Here is a 21,780-nt window from a genome sequence, read left to right as displayed (position 1 = left end):
CATCCTTTGTTACAATGTTCCCCTCTGTATCCACCAAGGAGTGGAGGTTTTCCTTCCCCTTCCTCTTACTATTAATGTATTTATAGAAGGACTTTTTGTTGTCCTTCACAGTAGAGGCCAGTTTAAGCTCCAAGTGTGCTTTTGCCTCCCTAATTCTCTTCCTACAAGACCTAGCAACATCCTTAAACATTCTGTGGGTTGCCTCCCCTCGCTTCCAAAGGTGATACACCCTCTTTTTTTCCCTCAGTTCCATTAAAAGTTCATGAACCATCCAGGCTGGCCGTCTGCCCCGGCGGCTCATCTTCCGGCACATTGGCACAGCCTGTCCCTGAGCCTTCAACAATTCTTCATTGAAGTAGGTCCAGCTCTCCTGGACCCCTTTGTTTTTAAGGGCTTTATCCCAAGGAACCCTCTGAATTAGTTCCTTGAGTAACCCGGTCTGCCCTCCAGAAGTCCAGAGTGGAGGTCTTCTTGCCGCCCCTCTTGGCTTGACCAAAAACCGAGAATTCAATTATCTCGTGGTCACTGGACCCCAAACACCCTCCAACCACCACTAGACTAGACTAGACTAGAGCAGCACTAGACAGGTGACCCAGAGGGACTGTGGGATTGCCATCACTGGAAGGTTTGAAAGGTTCATCTAAAGAAACCCATGTCCAATCTAGTGTTGATGATTACCTGGCTTTGGGTAAGACACTGAATTACCGACTCCAGAAGTCCCATTCCACCCACAGTTCTGTGTTTAGCCCAAAGAGTGGTGTCTTTTCAAAATAAGCCTTGTAGCACTTGCTGGAAAGAAGAGAAACCTGCTGATGTGGTCACCTGTTGCCACTGCTGCTGTGGCATCATGCTAGGACTTCACTGCATGCACTCTGGGTATTAAAATATGGTAATTGTGTGTGCCTGAGTCTGTTCAGCTGTAGGGGTTTAGGAGCGTGAGAAAGGCCAATCATGCAAAAGCTGAGACCACACAGATAACATCCTATAGCACAGGGCTCTCCTTTCCTTCCCCATGTTTCCCCTCAAAACTGTTATATAATTTCTACTCAATCCAGCCTCCCGAGAGGCTCTTGCTTACCTACCTAGTTTTTGGTCTGAGTGGAGCAGCCTGGGGGAGTAGGCTTCCTCCTTGCTCCCCTGCTCTTCCTCTCCTTTTACACCAAAGACTGACTGTCCATGTGTGATTTTAGTCTCAGATTCCATTAACAATGAGTTACCATGCAGGACTTCTTTCCCCTAGGTAACCTCATCCAGAAAGAATTGGCAAATAGTTAAGGAACTGTTGGTTATTGTGCTGTAAAAACGAATGACAACAAAACACTGCAGGAAGTGTATAACAAACATTCCCCTTGAGACTTCTGCTCCTGTGGAGTACAGAACACCCATTCCTCTTATGTCTTACCAGCTGCTCTCTGCTGAGCTGCTGGCAGCTGGCTGCTGTTCACTCACAGTTTGCACCTTGTGCTCTGCTCAGTGCTCCCCATTTCTGTCTCACAGTCACTTCAACTTGAGCCATCTGGCTTGAAGGTCCCTTTCCTTTTCCATTAGGGAACTTGGAGTGGATATCCTATAGATGATATGACGAATGACAGAGGTATCATCTATACAAAAGCATAGCAGCTGCACTCTTGTTTATTTGCATTTAATGGCTTTACTAGATTTAATACATAATTAAGTTCCAAGGGTAGTGGTTAACTTAAACCACATCAGTACATTTCCAGAAGGCTGGGTTAAGATATATTGGTAAAAGGTCTGGCATTCATTGAAGCAAATGTCATTTTTCTCTTCCTGCTTCTGGCAGAGATGGAAGCAGTTTTGATTTTCTATCACTTTGGTCGAGGCTTAGGGTAGTGGCAGAGGCTTGTGTCACTGCAGTCCCATCATCCTTAAAATCTCTGGAAGACTCTGCAGACTCTCTCTCTGGTTTGATTTTGAATGAAGGTGTTCTCCTGTGAACAATATGCATCACCAGAAAATCAGGTATGGGCTGGAGGAACTTTAGTCACTTAGTATACGTGAGAACTTGTTGGGCATCTAGCTCAACAGCAAAAATCTAGCAGGCAGAGGGACCAGGATTTCACACCATAGCCTGTAAGATATTCACAGGCTCCAAATGCAACAGAGGCTGCCCTACACTACAGGAGAAGTTTCTCAATTTGCCTGTGTCTGTTCTCCATGCTTGTGTTTGCACTCTCAAAACAGCCTTTGAGGAAAGCATTCAAACAGTGCAACTTTAGACAACTGCTTTGGCTCCTTAAATTAGGAGGGTGGGTTCCTTTCCGACCCTGCTGGGGAGAATGTTCAGAGGAAAATCCAAAGCACCTATTGAGACTCCTGCTCTGATTCCCTCATCTTTTGGAACAAGCCTTTCTCCTTTGAGCACTCAAGTAACTCAGGCTTCAGATCAGGTACTTTATTTCCAAAACTGGTGCCTACAAGAGGAGGTACAAGAATTCCTCTGGGTGTCCCAGTTTTAAGTCCTTGACCACAGGCAAGATATGGCTGACTAGAGTGAGACCCATTCCAAAAACCTGGCTATGGCACGTCATAAAATGCCACAAATTAATTGAGGCAGGGTCATACTCAAGAAGAACATATTTTACTGGAATAGAATCATAGAATCTAGTTTGGAAAAGATGATTAAGATCATTAAGTCCTCCTATTAATCTGGCACTGCTGAGTCACTACTAAACCCTGTCCCTCAGCACCATATCTACATATCTTTAAACACCTTGGGGATGGTAACTCCACCGTTTCCCTGGGTAGCCTGTTGCAGTGCTTGAGAACTCTCTTGAGGGAGAAATTTTCCCCAATACCCTTTCTACACCTCTTGTGGAACAAGTTGATGCTGCTTCCTCTCATCCTATTGTTGTTAATTGGGAGAACAGACCCTCACCTCGATATGACCTCCTTTTGGGGAGTTGTAGAGAGTGATAAGGCCTCCCCTCAGCCTCTTTTTCTCCAAGATAAGCATCCTCACTTCCCTCAGCCACTCCTCAGAAGACTTGTGCTCTAGACACTCCACCAGCTTCATTGCCCCTTCTCTGGACCCACTCCTGCACCCCAATGGCCTCCTTGTAGCGTGGGGCCCAAAACTGGACCCAGTATTCAAGCTGTGGCCTCATCAGTGCAAAGCACAGGGAGACAAATACTTCTCCATTCCTGCTGGCCACACTATTTCTGTGACACTGGTGAGGAGGGGAACTGACTTTAGGGCAATCTCCCTTTGTAGGTGACTGTTAACTGAGCACAAATAGCACTGACATCTCTTTATTCTTGTGGCATAGAGCCCCTACCTCAGGAGTGAGCCTCTGGTTGATAGCCTTTCAGTAGAGTCTCTATCTGGGAAGCTCCACAGTCTTGTCTGGGAAGTTTCTGCGTTTGGAGTTAAAGTCTGCACCACCACTGTGGAATGTGATCTGTTGCTGTGTCCTGCAGAGTCAAAGAACACAAACAAAAACCTTCTGAAGTAGCGTTACAGATGTTTTCCCACCCTGGGTCCATGCAAATTTTCTTTCAACATCATTGTTATAACTGTGCTCTGGCTTCCTGTCCAGTAAACCACCACCTAGTGAGGTGTACAGAAAGATCTACATTCAGAGGAAAAAGCTGTTGATCAAGATCCAAAGCAAATCCTTACTGAGGGCATGAATACAGTCTTTGGGAAAGGTGCTTCCCTGGCAACAGCCTGATGCTGGCAGCGGTGCAACTGCTTTGCAAGTCATCCTGGGCATGCTCTTGCCAGTTTGTTGCATCATGAGATGGCAGGTGACTTGCACACTGCTGTCTAGCATGGGCAAAAAGGGCAGCTCAAACTGCCACAGACTAAGGAGATCTTCTCAGTCTCTGTCACCACTGCTTGCTGAAAACACAGTTCATTCCTGAAGTGAGAACATACCTATGTTATTCTGTAGTGATTGCAGCCAGTCCTCCATCAGTGTCTGAGAAGGTGCAGAGAAGAAATATTCTGCCCCATTAATCAACCTGTAAATAAGGATAGGAGGATCACAGAATCATAAGGGTTGGAAAAGACCACTGAGATCATCCACCTTTCACCCAGCACCTCCATGACCACTAGACCACATCCCAAAGTGCCAAATCTACTAATTTTTTTAACACATCTAGGGATGGTGACCTCACCAGCTCCCCGGGCAGCCTGTTCCAATGCCCCACCACTCTTTGGGTAAAGAAATGCTTCCTAAGAAGGTGAATTACAGTTAGTCCTTATACCTTCTGTCCTTGTGAGTGGGGCAAGCACTGTAACAAGACATTGCAGCTACATCTTCTAACAACATACAGGCTTAGATGACTGTAGGCAAATTCATCTGTGCAGGTTCCCCATCAGTGCTTTCCTCCATCAGACTTACCTCAACATGAAGGTGTTCTCTTTCCTGATGTAATTTGCCAGCCTCTCACATTTGGCACCGGGAAGGCTGATGGACAGGAGCGTGGATGAGTTCTGAAGGAGGGTGAAATTAAACAAAAAAAATCCTCTGTGTCTTTTCTGCTTGGATTCAATTCCATTCCAACCTGCAGGCTGACTACACACCCACATTATCTTTTTCTGGTTCTAACTTTACCACTGGGATCGTGAATAGGAAAACCCACAGAGGAACAAGGGGCTACTGCATTGTATCTTGAAGGCAGTTCTTGAATAAGATACTTCTTTTAAGGAATGTTTGACAATTTCTGAAAGCTTTTCATTCTGTCTTATAGTTGGTCTCAGCTGACAACTGCTGATTTATCACTCAGCTGACACTTGAAAGAGAACTGATTACCCCAGTCCCAAACCAAAGCAAATGTAACTCTCTTTTCTTTTAAATAAGTAGGTAAAACACAGAGATTAAAAAACAACAACTAAATTACCTTAGATGCTTCTTGTTCATCATTATAGAAATCAAGCTTTAATCCATCAAGTTTTACATAGAAGGGTTTCCAAGACCTTGAGCCTGGCTACATGAATAGAAATGGGAATAAAATCCAATTATTAGCTACAGGTTTTATTGGAGTAGTGAAATCTTTTCATGTGCAATTTCCACCAGAAGCTTGGAGCTCACAAGAAGCTCTCTTAGTCATGGTTATCTCCTAGGAAAACCAGAACCTGCTGTAGTTTCTGGCGTGGGTGATTCATGAAGGGTCTCTCTGTGAGTCAAGACTGAACAAACAATCTGATGCAAGCAAGCTCAACACCATGTTGGGCTCAGCAACATCTTTAAGAGCAGGTGAGCAATCAAAGTTATGACTATTTTTGGCCACTAAACTCCCCACATTTTTCCCAGATGGAATGCTAGTCCTTGCCTACTGGTAACAGTTTAATTTTATGAAGTGAGTGGTTTCAATCCAATGTGGCTGCTGAATTCTTCAAAATTTCTGCTATTGAACAGTACAAAGGTAGCTGTTATTTCCTACCCAACTATGTGTCACTAAAGGTTAGTGTCTTCTGGATGAAGGATCCATTGCTTATGTATATCTTTATTTTGTTATGACAGAGAATAGAATAGCATAGCACATCATAGCATAGCATAGCATAGAATAGAACAGAACAGAATAGAATTAACCAGGTTGGAAAAGACCTTTGAGATCATCCAGTCAAACCTATCATCCAACACCATCTAATGAACTAAGTCATGGCACCAAGCACCCCATCAAGTCACTTCCTAAATAACCTCCAACGATGGTGACTCCACCACCTCCCTGGGCAGCACATTCCAATGGCCAGTCACTCATTCTATGAAGAACTTCTTCCTAACCTCCAGCCTAAACCTCCCCTGGCACAGGTTGAGACTGTGTCCTCTTGTTCTGGTGCTGGTTGCCTGGGAGAAGAGACCAACCCCTTCCTGGCTACAACCTCCCTTCAGGTAGTTGTAGAGAGCAATAAGGTCTCCCCGAGCCTTCTCTTCTCCAGGCTAAGCAATCTCAGCTCCCTCATCCTCATAGGGCTTGTGCTCCAAACCCCTCCCCAGCTTTGCTGCCCTTCTCTGAACACATTCCAGCAACTCAACATCTTTCCTAAACTGAGGGGCCCAGAACTGGACAGAGTACTCAAGGTGTGGCCTACCCAGTGCTGAGTACAGGGGCAGAATGACTTCCGTGCTCCTGCTGGCCACACTGTTCCTCATACAGTCCAGGATGCCATTGGCCTTCTTGGCCACCTGGGCACACTTCTGGCTCATGTTCAGACACCTGTCAATCAGTACTCTCAGGTCCCTTTCTGTCTGGCTGCTCTCCAGCCACTCTGACCCCATCCTGTAGCACTGCATGGGGTTATTGTGGCCAATGTGTAGACCCTGGCACTTAGATGTGTTAAATCTCATGCTGTTGGATTCTGTCCATCTGTCTAGCCTGTCAAGGTCCCTCTGGAGAGTCCTTCTACCCTCTAACAGATCAACAGCTGCCCCCAGCTTGGTGTCATCTGCAAACTTACTGATGATGGACTCAATCCCCTCATCCAGATCATTGATAAAGATATTAAAGAGGATGGGGCCCAGCAGTGATCCCTGGGGGACGCCACTAGTGATTGGCTGCCAGCTGGATGTGGCACCATTCACCACCGCTCTCTGCGCTCAGCCCTCCTACCCCAGCACAGAGTGCTGCTGTCCAAGCCATGGGCTGACAGCTTGGCCAGGAGTTTGCTGTGGGGGACGGTGTCAAAGGCTTTGCTGAAGTCCAGATAGACTACATCAACAGCCTGCCCCACATCCACCAGGCAGGTCACCTGGTCACAGAAGGAGATCGGGTTGGTGAGGCAGGACCTACCCTTCCTAAATCCATGCAGGCTGGGCCTGGTCCCTTGGCCATCCTCTAAGTGCTGTGTGATTGCATTCAAGATGACCTGTTCCATCAGAACCCAAGCTGACAAGCTGGACATTCAGAGAAGAGGAATGAAAAAGTCCTGAGGAGGATAAGTCATGGTATTTCTTGTTTGGTAGTCTGGAAGTTCAGTCTCACAGTAGACTAAACTGAATATATCCAGAAGAGAGGAAAATCTGAATTTGCCTTTCAGAAGACAGAGTCTATACCAGATTGATTTGTTTAAAGAAGTCTTTCAAGTTGAAAATTTCAGAGGAAATACTCTCTAGCACAAACAATCCAAGACAACTTGATTATATGCAATCTCTCAGCAAACACTCAGATGTCTAAACACTGGTGGTGAATAATGCAAAATGTCTTGCCCTGGGTAAGATCTAATAATCAAAACAATCATAACTGACCTGAAGTGATCTTTTTTCTCTGGATGTTACAAGTTACAGCTGAGTTTCATTCAGCCCTGGCTTAAACAAACCACTTCTTCAAAGACAAACAGCAACCTGAAACCTCTTCTAACATGGTTAGACATCACAAGCATTGGGAGCATGGGAGTGAGGGCTTCCTCAGCCAACAAAACGTCACATGCTGGTACAGTGTCCTGAAGTATTTACTTTTATCTTAAATATTTATTTTATTTAATTTTAAACTCAGTTGATATATTGAAGCCTGTACTTATAATTATCTTGTGCATATGGCTTAGGCTTTGGTTCATAAATCCATTAAACACAGACAGACCCTCTTCTGTATGATTTCCATGACAGGCAAAATTCCATTGCCTCTTTCTCTTAAGGACTTGGTCAGGAGGAGACTCAGGGGTGACCTTATTGCTCTCTACAACTACCTGAAGGGAGGTTGTAGCCAGGCAGAGGTTGGTCTCTTCTCCCAGGCAGCCAGTACCAGAACAAGAGGACACAGTCTCAGGCTGCACCAGGGAAGGTTTAGGCTGGATGTCAGGAAGAAGTTCTATACAGAGAGAGTGATTGCCCATTGGAATGGGCTGCCCGGGTAGGTGGTGGAGTCACCATCATTGGAGGTGTTCAGGAGGAGACTTGATGGGGTGCTTGGTGCCACGGGTTAGTTGTTTAGGTGGGTTGGATTGGTTGATGGGTTGGACGCGATGATCTTGAAGGTCTCTCCCAACCTGGTTTATTCTATTAATTCTCTATTAATTCAATAAGGTACTGCCCAAGTCAGTGGAGATTTCTTCAAGTATGTTATTTGTAACTGAATTAAACCCATGGTCCTGAGCTCCTCTTCAGCAAGAGTTTGTCCTGAAGAAGTTAGACCAGACCTGAACTATAACTCACGGAAAGGCGTATTAACCCAGAGTGATGCCATTTGTTCCTACCTGTTTTCTTCCTGGAAGGAGCTGGTCTCTTTTTTCTAGGAATCCCTCCATGTGTTGGAGACTTGCAGAAACCTGATTCACAAAAGAACATTGTTCTTTAATTTTTTAAATGGCCATTAATCATATGTTACAATTTCTGAAGGTCTTTGCAGGTAAATTCCACGTAGAGAAATTAATCCCCACTGCTCCCGACCTTCACACCACGGCTCAAAAAGCCTTTCTAGGTTGCAGTCTCCTCTTAAATGAGTAGAATTCATGTCCTCCTAGAACAATTTGCTCATGGAATTTGCTCTGTCACAGTGTATTAATTAATTTATATATGCCATTTTTATATTATTAAATACATTTTACAACTGAAATTGCTGAAATTATTCATACCATGAGCGTGTAGTGCTCTACTGCCACACTTGGGGATGTGGCAAATGCATTCCTCTCAAAGTGCAAGAGGGGAAGGGAACAATTTTGACCTGCCCTTAAGTTAACAGTGCATTTCCTGCCAGGGTGGGCCAACAGGAGTTGCTGGTTCTAGTCTTGCACCAGGTCAGCTCTTTGGCAAGGGTGCCATTAAGTGCTGCCTCTCTCTGACTGCTAAACTCAGTGGACACTAACCATCACCAGCTCATGTAGAGGGTATGGGTAAATCTGCAACCTTGCCTCTTCATGAGACATCATCTCCTGGCTCTGCTAAGTGTTCAGTAGCATGAATAAGCTCTAGCTTGAGAAAGAAAACCAGAAATCAACAGAGTTGTCAAGACCTGGGCTATAAAGGTGAGGAAATTAAAAATGCTTGCAAGCTGTACCAAGCTGTACCTAGTCTGTCTTTCAGGAAAGTTTATCCACTGCAAAAACATATAAAAAGCCTCTTGCTGTTTGGATCCACTGAGATGCCCACTTTGTGGTCTTTTTGACTTTCCCAGAGAACTTCCTGTATTTCCTTACTTTAACTGGCATGGCACAGCAGGTGTGGAGGAGAGAGCCAGGAATCGCTGGGACTTACCAAAGCTGTATTTTCTAATCTCTTATAAGAGGAGGTAGACAGTGCTAAGTTTGGTGATTTATCCAGCGACCTTTGGCTTGACTCAGGTGGAGTTGTTGTTACTTTTGTCTGCAGGCTGGAGAAAGAGGAACCTGTAGCACTTTTTTCCTGAGGTGACGAAAGGCCTGTGGATTCTGACAAACTGCTGCTGCGCTGCTGGCTTATGGGACTCGGTGATGAAGGAGAGCTTAAGGAACTGTGACTTTTCAAAGATGTAGATGGTGGGCCCATCATCTTCGGTGTAGGTGGAGTGATAATCTCACTGGGCCTTCCCTCAGCTTTCATTTCTCTTTTGTTGCTGCTCGGTGCTTCTGGAACTTCCTCAGCAAGGAATTGCTGGAATGCCGACTGAGACTTTTCAACGGGGGAGAAAATAGTTTCAAGCGGGGTCCTCCAGGTCTCACTGAGTGAGGGCACAGCTGGCAGTGGTGTTGTGCCATTTGTCTCTGTCACTTTTGGTGGTGCACTCCTTTTGTCAGATGGTTTTCTTTTCAAAGAGGGAACCCGTACAACCTTGCTTCTATCCTTCGGCTCACTCTCTTCGGTGTCCACTTGTTTGAGAAGATTCATCTCCCTCTGAAGGACACAAGCATTACATGTTTTAAAATCACCTCCATTACATTTATATGTACTCTACCTATGATTTTTTCTTTTTTCATTTATTTATTTTAAGCAGAAATAGTTCAGAGGATCACAGGATGTTAGGGATTGGAAGGGACTTCCAAAGATCATCGAGTCCACCCCCCATGCTAGAGCAGGACCAGAGAATCTAGCACTGGTCACACAGGAACATATCCAGATGGGTCTTGAACGTCTCTAGAGGAGACTCCACAACCTCTCTGGGCAGCCTATTCAAGTGCTCTGTGACCCCCACAGGGAAAAAGTTCCTCCTGATGTTGAGGTGGAACCTCCTGTGCTGTAGTTTGTATCCATTACCCCTTGTCCTATCACAGGGTGCAACAGAGAAGAACCTGTCCCCTCCCTCTTGACCCCCAGCCCTCAGATAGTTATAAACATTTATTAAAATCCCCTCTCAGTCTTCTCTTCTCCAGACTAAAAAGCTCCAGGGCCCTCAGCTTCTCATTATAGAGCCCTGAATTTAAGTCCTGTACCTCCATTGGCTTTCTTGACTTACAACTGAACTTGACTGCTGCGTGCTGAGCATTATTTTGTCACCCATGAATGCTGATAGTAGTTAATCACAAATGACTTGAATTCTGCCCTTGCAAAGTTCTCCAGAGGCTGAATGTTTAATAAGCTCTAGAAAACTTCAGTTCCGCTTCTGTGGCATTGCTTCTGTAAGTTTGCTGTAGGAACATTGATTATCCGGTAGTGTTCACACAGAGAATTGTAGAGTGGAGGATCTTTGTCACCTCCTTTATCCAATTTGCAAATCACTGAACAGAAGTTGCCTTCATCTCCCTTTATTTTCAGTCCTTTGTTATCCTCCAGCACTGTCAGCTCTCTGCTGAAATTGTGAATGAATCGAAATCCCTCCCACCCCTGTAGCAAAGTATCACCCTGTTTCTCACACAGCAATGCGCACCACACACCCTTCTTGCTGTTCCTGGCAGAAGAAAGCTTCCACTTCTAGCCTAGAGCTTTGGCAAGGTAATTGGATTCTTTTGATTCTTTTCCAGGTCTCCTTCTCAGCTGCTCTATCTGCACTATCTCAGCTTTGTTTACTCATTTACTCTATCTCAGCACAGGATTTTCATTCTTATGTGGAGTGACTGAGCCCAAAACATTCAAGCACCCACATCATGCTGTCTCACATCAACCTTCTACTTCTCACCTTGGTTTTCCTGCTGAGCTGTGCAAATTTCTCCTCCTGAGCTGCAAGCATCTTCTCAAAATCATGATGCTTCTTCAGTAATTCCTCTACTTCAGACACAGAATCCTGAACAGAAAATGACCAGATACAGTACTCCTAAATCAAGTTAAGCAGATGAGGTTGTGCCTATGGCCATTCTATTTAGACAAATGATGATTCCAAAATGGTCGTAATTAAATGTCTAAGCCATCAGTAGTGTGTGAAAAACCCCAATTTACACTTTAAAAAAGACTCAACAATCTTCCCTACTCTGTGTAGCCATGTGGTACCATTACCTCCAGCTATAACTATTTACAAACAGATGTAGTACTTGGAGGCCAGTTTATGCTAAAGACAGTTTGTTCCTGCCCAACAACATATGCGTTTTAAACCTCTGTCTTGCACTCTGCTTAGTTTTTGATACTTGAGTTTATGGCACTGTTTCCTCACCTTATAAAGCATCAGAAGACAGGCAACCATGAGAAATAAAAATAATAATAACAAAAAAGGTCAGGGATGCTGGTGTTTAAACTGGAATTCACAAACTAGCTATCAAGCCATCTGTGCAAAATATTCTACTGCCCAACTGAGATGGGAAACCCCCTTTTTCCTTTTAAAACAGGCTCTCAGCATGACAGGGCAAGTCAAACCCTCTGCAAGTTATCTTATTACATGGTAAAAAAAAAAAAATATGGTCTGGAATTCTCTCCAGTCTTCTATCACCCCCTAAAAGCCACCTCCTCCTGGAGCACATCACCGTGTAAAACATATTCTGTGAGACTCTGGGGCTCCTGCCCTTTGTAATCTCAAGGGTGCACTGCTGTTTAGATTGTAATTAACTTCAGACCTGAGCTGATACGTGCTCCAAGCACTCTGTATATACTCAAAGGCATTTCAATTGTGTTGCACTGTTGATACTCACCCCATAGTTGGGATCTGAAAGAAAGCTCTCCTTGGCAGCCAGCCATGCTTCTGCTTGTTCTAGCTCTCTGCGGAGCAATTGAATCTCCCAGTTTTCTATATATAACTCTCTCCTCACGTCCCAGCTCTCCTTTACTTTCTTCATCAGCTCTGACAGCTCAAGCAGTTTTTCTTCAATCTAGAAAAAACAACATTTGCAATGCCAGGAGGTGAAAAATCCAACTGGACTTTCATGTGACAGCCAACCAGCGTGTAATCTGCCCTCATGATCTAGAAGATGACCTCTAGACAGCTGTGTGTTGTTAACAGTTTAGAAAGGATGTCCAAGCCCTCATTTTTCTGACTTGAATTAATTTAGGCTGTATGTTGCCTAGCTGTAGTTTGTGTGCATATTCACACAGTTACAATCTACAGACTGTATGATCTGCTGTATGCTTTCCTGTGACGAAAATTCATATCTAGGAATTTGTCTATTAGAACTAGCCAACAGAAGATGACTCAGCAAATAGTCCCATTCATGGCAAGGCAAAGATGGAGGACCTGGAAGTCAGGAAAGTTCTCTAATATTTTCTACAACACAGGTAATGCAATCTTGCATAAATTCTGGAGACGCTTTTGACAACGTGATGTCTGCATCCACAGGCAGCATCAGGATGAGCTTGGGTCCATTGCAAAAGTCGGAGGCAAAAGGTACATAGACTCAGAGAGATTTTTAGTAAATTTAGTGGGTTCACAGAAATTTTAACATTCTTGCCCCTTTGGATCTGTAACATTCCTGAAGAATTACATATCTCCCAGTGTACTCAGGGACATCACTCCATCCTATAGCTGACAGCATTGTAACATATTTAAAGCCAGACCTTGCGCAGTTAAAAGTTAAATTCTCTTTTATATGGTGCACCTTTAGAATAGAATAGAATAGAATAGAATAGAATAGAATAGAATAGAATAGAATAGAATAGAATAGACCTTTGAGATCATTGAGTCTGACCTATCATCCAGCACCATCTATTCAACTAAATCATGGCACCAAGCACCCCATCCAGTCTGCTCCTAAACACCTCCAGTGATTGTGACTCCACCACCTCCCTGGGCAGCACATTCCAATGGCCAATCTCTCTTTCTGGGAAGAACTTCTTCCTAACAACCAGCCTAAACCTGTTCTAGCACAGCTTGAGACTGTGTCCTCCTGTTATGATGCTGGCTGCCTGGGAGAAGAGACCAACTCCCGCCTGGATACAGCCTCCCATCAGGTAGCTGTAGAGAGCAACAAGGTGTGCCCTGCACCTCCTCTTCTCCAGGCTAAGCAGCGCCAGCTCCCTCAGCCTCTCCTCATAGGGCTTGTGTTCCAAACCCCTCCCCATCTTTGTTGCCCTTCTCAGGACACGTTCCAGCAAGTCAACATCTTTCCTAGACTGAGGGGCCCAGAACTGGACACCGGACTCAAGTACAGGGGCAGAATGACCTCCCTGCTCCTGCTGGCCACACTGGTTTTCTGTGGAATAGCAATAACCTGTTGCCTTAATCAATCCAGTGAATACTCTTTTATGGTCCCCTTCAAAATCAGTTTTTTAGAGGACTAAGAGTCACACAATTACAGAATGTTAGGGGCTGAAAGGGACCTTGAAAGATCATCTAGTCCGGCCCCCCTGCCAGAGCAGGATCACCTAGAGCAAGTCACACAGAAACACATCCAGGTGGGTTTTTAATATCTCCAGAGAGGGAGGCTCCACAACCCACCTGGGCAGCCTGTTCCAGTGTTCTGTCACCCTCACAGTGAAAATAATTTTCCTTATCTTTCCATGGAACTTCCTATGCCTCATCTTCCACCCATTGCCCTTATTCTGTCACTGGGCATCACCGAGGAAAGCCTGACCCCATCCTTTGGGCAGTCACCCTTTCAAAGAACTTCAAAAGGTGCTTTCTTTTTCTGCATGAAGTCTGCAGCTTCCAATAGCAGAGAACCTGTTTGCCCTGTTCGGTTCTATTTTGAAAGACAGACAAACCTGCAGCTCCTGTCTGGTCAACGTATTCATTGTTCACACTCTGTAAAACATTGAACTCATCAACACACCTCCACAGACATGAAATGTCCATTCTTCATCAGGTCACCTCCTGCCCTTTGTATTTCTTCATATTTTAGCCACTGCTTCTCTATCTCACGCTTGTACCCCTCGTGGCGCTTGATAAGCAGTTCTGCTCCCAGGACATCGTTAGCCAGTTCCTCGGATATCACTAGTGCATGCATCTCATTGGCCCACGTCCTAGGAAAGGTAAAAGAGAAGGAATCTGAGTCTGTTGGATACTCTGGAATGCACACATCCCATGGCTGTGGATCCATATGTGCAGACTTCTATTTGCTCATGAAAGATACATTGATATACAGATACATTGATGGAGGTTCACTCACACACCTGTGTATTTTTACAACTTGATAGCACATTCCCAGTCCTGGGTCAATACATTGTTAGAAAGGCAACTGCTGCAGCAGTGCATATCCAGATCCTCAGAGGGACCTGTAGCTGCCAGTGCCTGGGCTGCACACGTTTGCAGTACACTTACATGTGGTACTGGGTCACAAACTTTCAGATGTCCATCTAACCTTATCACCACACATGAAAGTACTTCAGATGCACACAGAGCATGCAAGCAAAGCAGCACATTGATAGATATTTTAGGAAGAAGTTCTTCACAAAAAGAGTGATTGGCCATTGGAATGTGCTGCCCAGGGAGGTGGTGGAGTCACCATCACTGGAGGTGTTTAGGAAGAGACTGGATGGGGCGCTTGGTGCCATGGTTTAGTTGATTAGATGGTGTTGGGTGATAGGTTTGACTTGATGATCTCAAAGGTCTTTTCCAACCTGGTCTGGTCTATTCTATTCTATTCTATTCTATTCTATTCTATTCTATTCTATTCTATTCTATTCTATTCTATTCTATTCTATTCTATTCTATTCTATTCTATGCTATGCTATTCTATTCTATTCTATTCTAAATCTTGAAAGGAACATTTTCTACTTCATGAGCCTCAGATGGCATAGCATTTTGGTCTACCCCTTAGCACAGTAAATGTCCAACGGTCAGTGGTAACCACTTCACTCTCTTTGCCCTTCTGCTGTTGTCGTGGATTGCCTCTTTCATTAACTACACTGTGTTAAAAATGTTCCTGTTGAAACAACAATTTCCATCATAATTGTATCAATTGTGGTAAACAAGGCATTATAATGATAACATCTGATATTTTATTGTTGACCTGCCACTTTAAGTGTAGCACATTTCTATTACTTATTTCAATTTTACATGAGACCTCTGTTTATAGATGCTTTGGCTTAACTGATTTAAACAAAATTAGATCTTTAGCTCAGCACATATGTTTAAATGAATACATTTTGTAGATGCTTCGAACATTCAACATTTCATTCTAATTCAGTTTTTAAAAAAAGAAACTCAAACCCATAAAATTTCCCAGCAGCTGAATTGCAAAACCCCTGACTCCTGATATGAATGAATAGAATAGGATAGAATAGAATTAAACTGGTTGGAAATGGCCTTCGAGATCATCAAGTCCAAACTACCACCCAACACCATCTGATCAACTAAACCATGGCACCAAGTGCCTCACCCAGTCTCGTCTTAAACACCTCTAGTAATGGCGATTCCACCACCTCCCTGGGCAGCCCATTCCAATGGCCAATCACTCTTTCTGGGAAGAACTTCCTAACATGCAGTCTAAACCTCCCCTGACACAGGTTGAGACTGTGTCCTCTTGTTCTGGTGCTGCTTGCCTGGGAGAAGAGACCAACCCCCTCCTGGCTACAACCTCCCTTCAGGTAGTTGTAGACAGCAATAAGGTCTCCTCTGAGCCTCCTCTTCTCCAGGCTAAGCAACCCCAGCTCCCCCAGCCTCTCCTCATTGGGCTTGTGCTCCAAACCCGAAGTGTGTGCATATGGGCAATGGCACTAAATGTGTGCAACACATTTTCAGCACTTTGAGGAAGGGATAATCTTTGCTAGAAGGTTGTTTTTAATGTAGTTGCTTGGGATCTAAGAAAAATGGGCACTGGTGTTTCTATAGGTGTACAAATAGCTAACTAGCAGAAACTTCCCCATCTCTCTATAGAATTAACAGTAATTTTAGTTGGGATTGTGGGACTAGCAAATCTACCCAGAGCTACTGAATTCTCCAAGACTGTCTAGGAAATAGTCTAAAAAGGTGGGTTTGTCATGCACACTGTGCTGGAGTGGAGTGGCATGGCCACTTCTGATATGTCATAAATTCTGTGAAGTGCTGCTGAGAAGACATCATCTGAGCAACTTGGTCTAGTTGAAGATGTCCCTGCTTACTGCCTGGGGATTGGACTAAACAACCTATAAAGGTCTTTTCCAAGTCAGACTGTTCTATGTTTATTCAAAGAAATTTACAGGCAAGCTGCAGGTCACCTGGGGCAGGAGTCAAATAACTAACAGGTGTCATTTAGAAAATCCTAGAGAGGAAAAGACGTGAAATTAGGCCCCTTGCCAAACTCAAGGGACCAACACATACATCAGCTCTCTGCAGTCATTGAAGTAAAGCTGGACTTGTTCTGCCTGGCTCAGTCTTGCCTTCCTCTCCTGAAACTTCTTGTCCAGGCTTTCCCAGCACTGATCCACATCTGTGAGTCTCTCCATGATGTTTTCCTTGACTTGAGGGTATGTGCGGCTGAGGTGCCAAGCCTCCCCCCGAATCCGCTCCAGCTCCTTCATGATGGCTCCTAGGTCTCTCTGGAACAGAGACAGAAGGCATTGTAAGACCATCGCTGCTTACACCTATCAAAAGCATATTGTAAAGATGGTGTATATATTTTCTATCCACTGTCTGCATAGAAGCTGGAAATATGACTCTGAAATGTTTCTTCCCAGTTTCCTCCTAACGCCTTTTAAGCTTCATCATCAAACATCACAGAAGCTTCTTTAGATGTGACACACTGATTATTTGGTAAGTGTGGAGCTGAAGTCTTCTCCAGCTCAGATGACACCTTTGCAATTATAATGCTGATTTGGAACAGATTTTTTGAAGAGAAGGTCATCCTTAGAAGCAAAGGCATGAGTACCATAATGCCACAATTTTAAAATAAAAGAAAAGAAAAATCTCTCCTCCTGTGAAGCACAAAGGATATTTCAGGAAGAAATAGGCTTATCTTTTGTTGGCCTGCAAACAAGACACTTGGGAGGATTTCAAATCAAGCATCACCCTCCTTGTTTTGCCATTTATGTTTTTCTGCCACTGCTGCTTGACAGCTCCCCTTACCTCTACTCCTTCAAGCTGGCTGAGAAGTGTCTGCACACCTGGAAGATCATATCCATAATCTTCGATATCCACCACTGCCTCTTTCTCCTGCATCCAGCCCTTTACTTCATCCACATCATGATCATATTGGTGAACTTCACGAGCTGCTCTTAGGTTCTAGAATAAAGAAACAATTCAATGGTGATACTATATACTGTCTGCAACACAAAGAAGGGCAACTCTGCTAGGTCCTAATGCAGTACAGACTGAACAAGAACAGGAGTAAAATACCTTCCCAATTATGTCATCTACAAGCAAAATATTTAGAATCATAGAATCAATAAGGTTGGAAATGACCTCAAAGACCATCAAGTCCAACCTGTCACCCAACACCTCATGACTACTAAACCATGGCACCAAGTGCCACATCCAATCCCCTCTTGAACACTTCCAGGGACGGTGACTCCAGCACCTCCCTGGGCAGCACATTCCAAAGGCTAACAACTCTCTCAGCAAAGAACTTTCTCCTCACCTCAAGCCTAAACTTCCCCTGGCACAGTTTGAGACTGTGTCCTCTTGTTCTGGTGCTGATTGCCTGGGAGAAGAGACCAACCCCCACCTGGCTACAACCTCCCTTCAGGTAGCTGTAGACAGCAATAAGTTCTCCCCTGAGCCTCCTCTTCTCCAGGCTAAACAATCCCAGCTCCTTCAACCTCTTCTCATAGGGCTTGTGCTTGAGGTCTCTCCCCAGCCTCGTTGCCCTTCTCTGGACACATTCAAGAGTCTCAATGTCCCTCTTAAATTGAGGGTCCCAGAACTGGACACAGTACTCAAGGTGTGGCCTAACCAGTGCTGAGTACAGAGGCAGAATGACCTCCCTGCTCCTGCTGGCCACACTATTTCTGATGCAGGACAGGATGTCATTTGCCTTCTTGGCCACTTGGGCACACTGCTGGCTCATGTTCAGCCAGCTGTCAATCAGTAGCCCCAGGTCCCTTTCTGTTTGGCAGCTCTCCAGCCTGTAGTGCTGCATGGGGCTGCTGCGGCCAAAGTGCAGCACCCAGCACAGCCATGTACTTGTGTGGAAAAGGAAGATGCCTGGGCGTGGTGATAAGTGACCTGGTTTAGCACCACAATTGGAAGAGTTATATAATAGTTGGACTCAGTGACCTTGAAGGTCTTTTCCTACCAGAATGACTCTATGATTCTATAAATTGGCCTTTAAAAGTAGCTCTGTCTCTTAACCACAGAAAGTGTCCTAAAAAACTTGCTTGGAATGGAGGCTTAACAGTGAAAATAAGAGGGGTGAAGTGAAAAGTTTGCTTTCTGAAATGAGAGGATTAGAAATGTTCTGGTAATATTTTACATTTAAGCTATAGACTAAGAATTGTCATACATTTACTGCTGCTAACAACTAAGAGGGGGCTTGAGCTACTTTGTAAGCAAAACATGTCTGCAATGGTAGTGAAAAGAAGAGTTGAGGACATCTGACATTCTACATTCTCCCAAAAGCAAACAAAAAGTGTTGAGTTCTATGTGTCTGCTCTGCTTTTCCAAACACATCTATGGATGCAGTTTCACAAGACGGGGTGAACTAATTTAAGAGCTAACTGCTCCCAAAATGTTTTGGCTCTGTGTCCTCTATCACCTTCTCTCCCACACTCATTCCTTGACTTCAACTAACTAACTCAGCAAAAAAATCTGCAGGGTTTTCATCTTGTTGAAAAAGCTGAAGCAGTTCAATAAAGAGTTCAAGCCCTATGAGTGCTGGAGAAGAGGAGGCTCAGAGGAGTCCTTATTGCTGTCTACAACTACCTGAAGGGAGGTAGTAGACAGGTGGGGGCTGGTCTCTTTTCTCAGGCAATCATCACCAGAACAAGAGGACACAGTCTCAAGCTGTGTCAGGGGAGGTTTAGGCTGGATGTTAGGAAGAAGTTCTTCACAGAAAGAGTGATTTGCCAGTGGAATGTGCTGCCCAGGGAGGTGGTGGAGTCACCATCACTGAAGGTGTTTAGGAAGAGACTGGATGGGTTGCTTGGAGCCATGGTTTAGTTGAGTAGATGGTGCTGGATGACAGGTTGGACTTGATGATCTCAAAGGTCTCTTCCAACCTGGTTAATTGTATTCTATTGTATTCTAAGTGCCAGAGCCAGCCTTCTATTAGTGGTGGTAAACTGTTAGATTGGTTTAGTTTTCCAAGAAACCAGAGTTAACAGCAAATTAAGGAAAAATAGAATTTCTCTAGGCTGATAAATATCTTCCAAGTATAAGCCTTGCCAGGAACAGCAGGGTAAGCAGTGGCTGGAAAGCGAAATGGATCAAGAAGTAAGAAACCCGAACACACCCATTGCTTTTATGAACCTTGTGTTTCAACATGACCCATGTACTGGTTTGGGAAAGGAAGAAGGATGTGGGAGCCTGCAGAGAATTCAACACCCCATTTTTCCCCATGTATTTCCTACCTCAGTCCTTGTCTGGATGGTATGGCATAGCCTCTCCCACATCCCATTGATTTGTTTTGTTCGCTTCTGGATGATGTCCACCTTGCTGTGGCCCTCCTTCTCTAGTTTAGATCCTAACTCATTTAAGGAGACAACTTTGGAATGTCCCAGAGGTTTCACCTCATTCACAAAATCTTCAAACTTTTTCTCCAGCACCTGTGGGATAAATGGGAACACAGACTTGGATAAAAGAATTTCTCCTTACCTCTATGAGAGAGGCAGAAGGAATCAGTCTCTCTATCCTGTATAAAATGAAACCTATGTATTGGAGTTTACAACTGCAAAACATAGGACCTGGAGTCAGAATGGGGCATCCATCCTCTTGATCATTGAACATTTTGCATCACAGAGAAAAATCAGCCACATCTAACAGGCAGATACTGCTCAGATCAAAAGCTAAGGAACATAACCTGTTAGGCTGTCCACATATGCAGCATGTGTTGAGGAGCTGATACTATAAATTATACCTCTTTGTACTCTGTGCCCTGAGGAGAAATTTGTTCTTGAAATCAGTAACTACAGGTGTGAATCCTGCATTCAAATATTTTCCACTGAAACTGTTACAAAACCATGGCCCTGTTCATGTCAAATATTTTTTTAGGCCCCGTCAAATCTGTAGTCAGGGCCAGCAGTGAGGTGCCCTGACCTCACCTTATCCCAAGAATAAGCTAATTTTCTGCTGCAGCTACTTTTTCCTGTTGGAAGAGGATGCTACCTCAGAGAGCCCCATATAAGCAGACAGAAACCAGTCTGAGTTTTTGCTGCAGAGATGATTGGTTTGCTCAGTTTGTGCCACTGTAACATGCTTCACTGTCGGCAGCTACACAAAAATTGCAGCAAATATAGTCCTGCTTTGCCACACAATGTGTACAATACCTCTTATTCTCTTTTACCTCAACATCATCTAAGTCCTGCCCATAGTCATCAGATTCTGCCACAGACTGTTTACTGGCAAACCACGCCTCCACCAGCTGGAATTCTCTTTCAAACTGATAAAGCTGGAATTGTTCTTGCAGGCGTTTTCTCTGCGTCTCAGCCTTCTGTAGGAGAGTCTGATAGTCTGCTAGGATCCTGTGGAGCTTTGCAAGTATGGTTGAACTGTAAAGGACAAGAATCAGACAGGTTGAATTTGCAACACTTTCAGAATCCAGAAGAATCCAGATAATATCACGGAGTGACTTGTGCCAAGCTGTTAAAACCAGCTAGATCAGGAAAGTAAAGTGTCTCATATGAATGTCTGCTCTTTTCACTTCCTCCTCCCCAGGTACAAAACCAAACTGGCAATAAAAAACAAACCAAAACAAATCAGTGAACTGTCAAGCATGTTTGCTTCCTCCTTCCCAGATACAAAACCAAACTGGAATAAAACCCAAACCAAAACAAACCAGTGTACTGTCAAGCATATTTGCTTCCTCCTCCCCAGATATAAAAACAAACTGGTAATAAAAACCAAACCAAAATAAAGACCCAAAACAAAACAGTGAACTGTCAAGCATGTTTGCTTCCTTTCCCAAGCACAGTGCTTTTTGAAGCTTTATGGTAGATGAAAAGTGGATGACAGGTCCTGGGAACACCTGACAAAGATGATGATCAGCACCAATTGGCCTGTTGTTAAAAAAAAACACCAGAACCAGACATGACAACATTAAAACAATCATCAAACTTTTTGGGGACTGAGTGTACTTGGTGGTGGTGAAGGAAGGATTGATGTTCCCTGAAGTCTCATTTGTACATGAGCCATCAAACTGCTACTGAAGTGTGAATGTTTCTGTATTTTCTTTCTCTGGCATTTCTGTTAGCTCTGGAGCAGAAGGTGTTTTTCATTTGCCTACCTCTCTGGGCTGTCTTTGTTTATTAAGCTGGAACCTGTCTCCCGTGCTTTCTCTATCCGGGGCCTGAAACCATCCATGTCCAGCTTGGTAGCTTCCAGTTTACGAAGTAAAGCTTGTGTGGATTCTTCATTCTTCCCATAATCAGAGGTTTCCAGAACGAAGCTCCTCTCTGCCAGCCATGCCTCCACCTCCAGCAGCTGTATAAAACACAGAGATGAGCCTGAGCACAGCTGTGATTTAGGTCAAGACAAAGAAAA

At 44.3% G+C, this 21,780-nt stretch overlaps 1 protein-coding gene across 2 annotated transcripts in view; it reads right to left on the bottom strand.

Moving 5' to 3' along the window:
* Positions 1 to 1,628: 1,628 nt before the first annotated feature.
* SPTBN5 (spectrin beta, non-erythrocytic 5) overlaps positions 1,629 to 21,780 on the bottom strand; it is a 136,312-nt gene continuing 116,160 nt past the window's right edge. Inside the window, exons 54-68 of one of the 2 annotated variants that reach the window (XM_068161389.1) lie at positions 21,524 to 21,720; positions 20,585 to 20,789; positions 19,653 to 19,847; positions 17,212 to 17,367; positions 16,468 to 16,685; positions 14,000 to 14,189; positions 11,927 to 12,103; positions 10,987 to 11,091; positions 9,153 to 9,767; positions 8,156 to 8,227; positions 4,867 to 4,953; positions 4,368 to 4,459; positions 3,899 to 3,984; positions 3,297 to 3,432; positions 1,629 to 1,949 (exon numbers count right to left, since the gene is read on the bottom strand). In XM_068161389.1, coding sequence (XP_068017490.1) covers positions 1,775 to 1,949; positions 3,297 to 3,432; positions 3,899 to 3,984; positions 4,368 to 4,459; positions 4,867 to 4,953; positions 8,156 to 8,227; positions 9,153 to 9,767; positions 10,987 to 11,091; positions 11,927 to 12,103; positions 14,000 to 14,189; positions 16,468 to 16,685; positions 17,212 to 17,367; positions 19,653 to 19,847; positions 20,585 to 20,789; positions 21,524 to 21,720 — 2,706 coding nt within the window. In that variant the 3' untranslated portion in view covers positions 1,629 to 1,774. Of the gene's footprint in view, positions 1,950 to 3,296; positions 3,433 to 3,898; positions 3,985 to 4,367; positions 4,460 to 4,866; positions 4,954 to 7,204; positions 7,317 to 8,155; positions 8,228 to 9,152; positions 9,768 to 10,986; positions 11,092 to 11,926; positions 12,104 to 13,999; positions 14,190 to 16,467; positions 16,686 to 17,211; positions 17,368 to 19,652; positions 19,848 to 20,584; positions 20,790 to 21,523; positions 21,721 to 21,780 lie in introns of those variants that run through there. The other variant, XM_068161390.1, reaches the window with a different exon arrangement.

The sequence above is a fragment of the Melanerpes formicivorus genome, unplaced genomic scaffold, assembly GCF_026170545.1.
Source record: "Melanerpes formicivorus ecotype bairdi unplaced genomic scaffold, bMelFor1.0.p_v2 SCAF_58, whole genome shotgun sequence".
Classification (NCBI taxonomy): Eukaryota; Metazoa; Chordata; class Aves; order Piciformes; family Picidae; genus Melanerpes; species Melanerpes formicivorus.
Note: the sequence above shows the minus strand (reverse complement) of the source record. Positions and strands in the feature narration are given on the sequence as shown.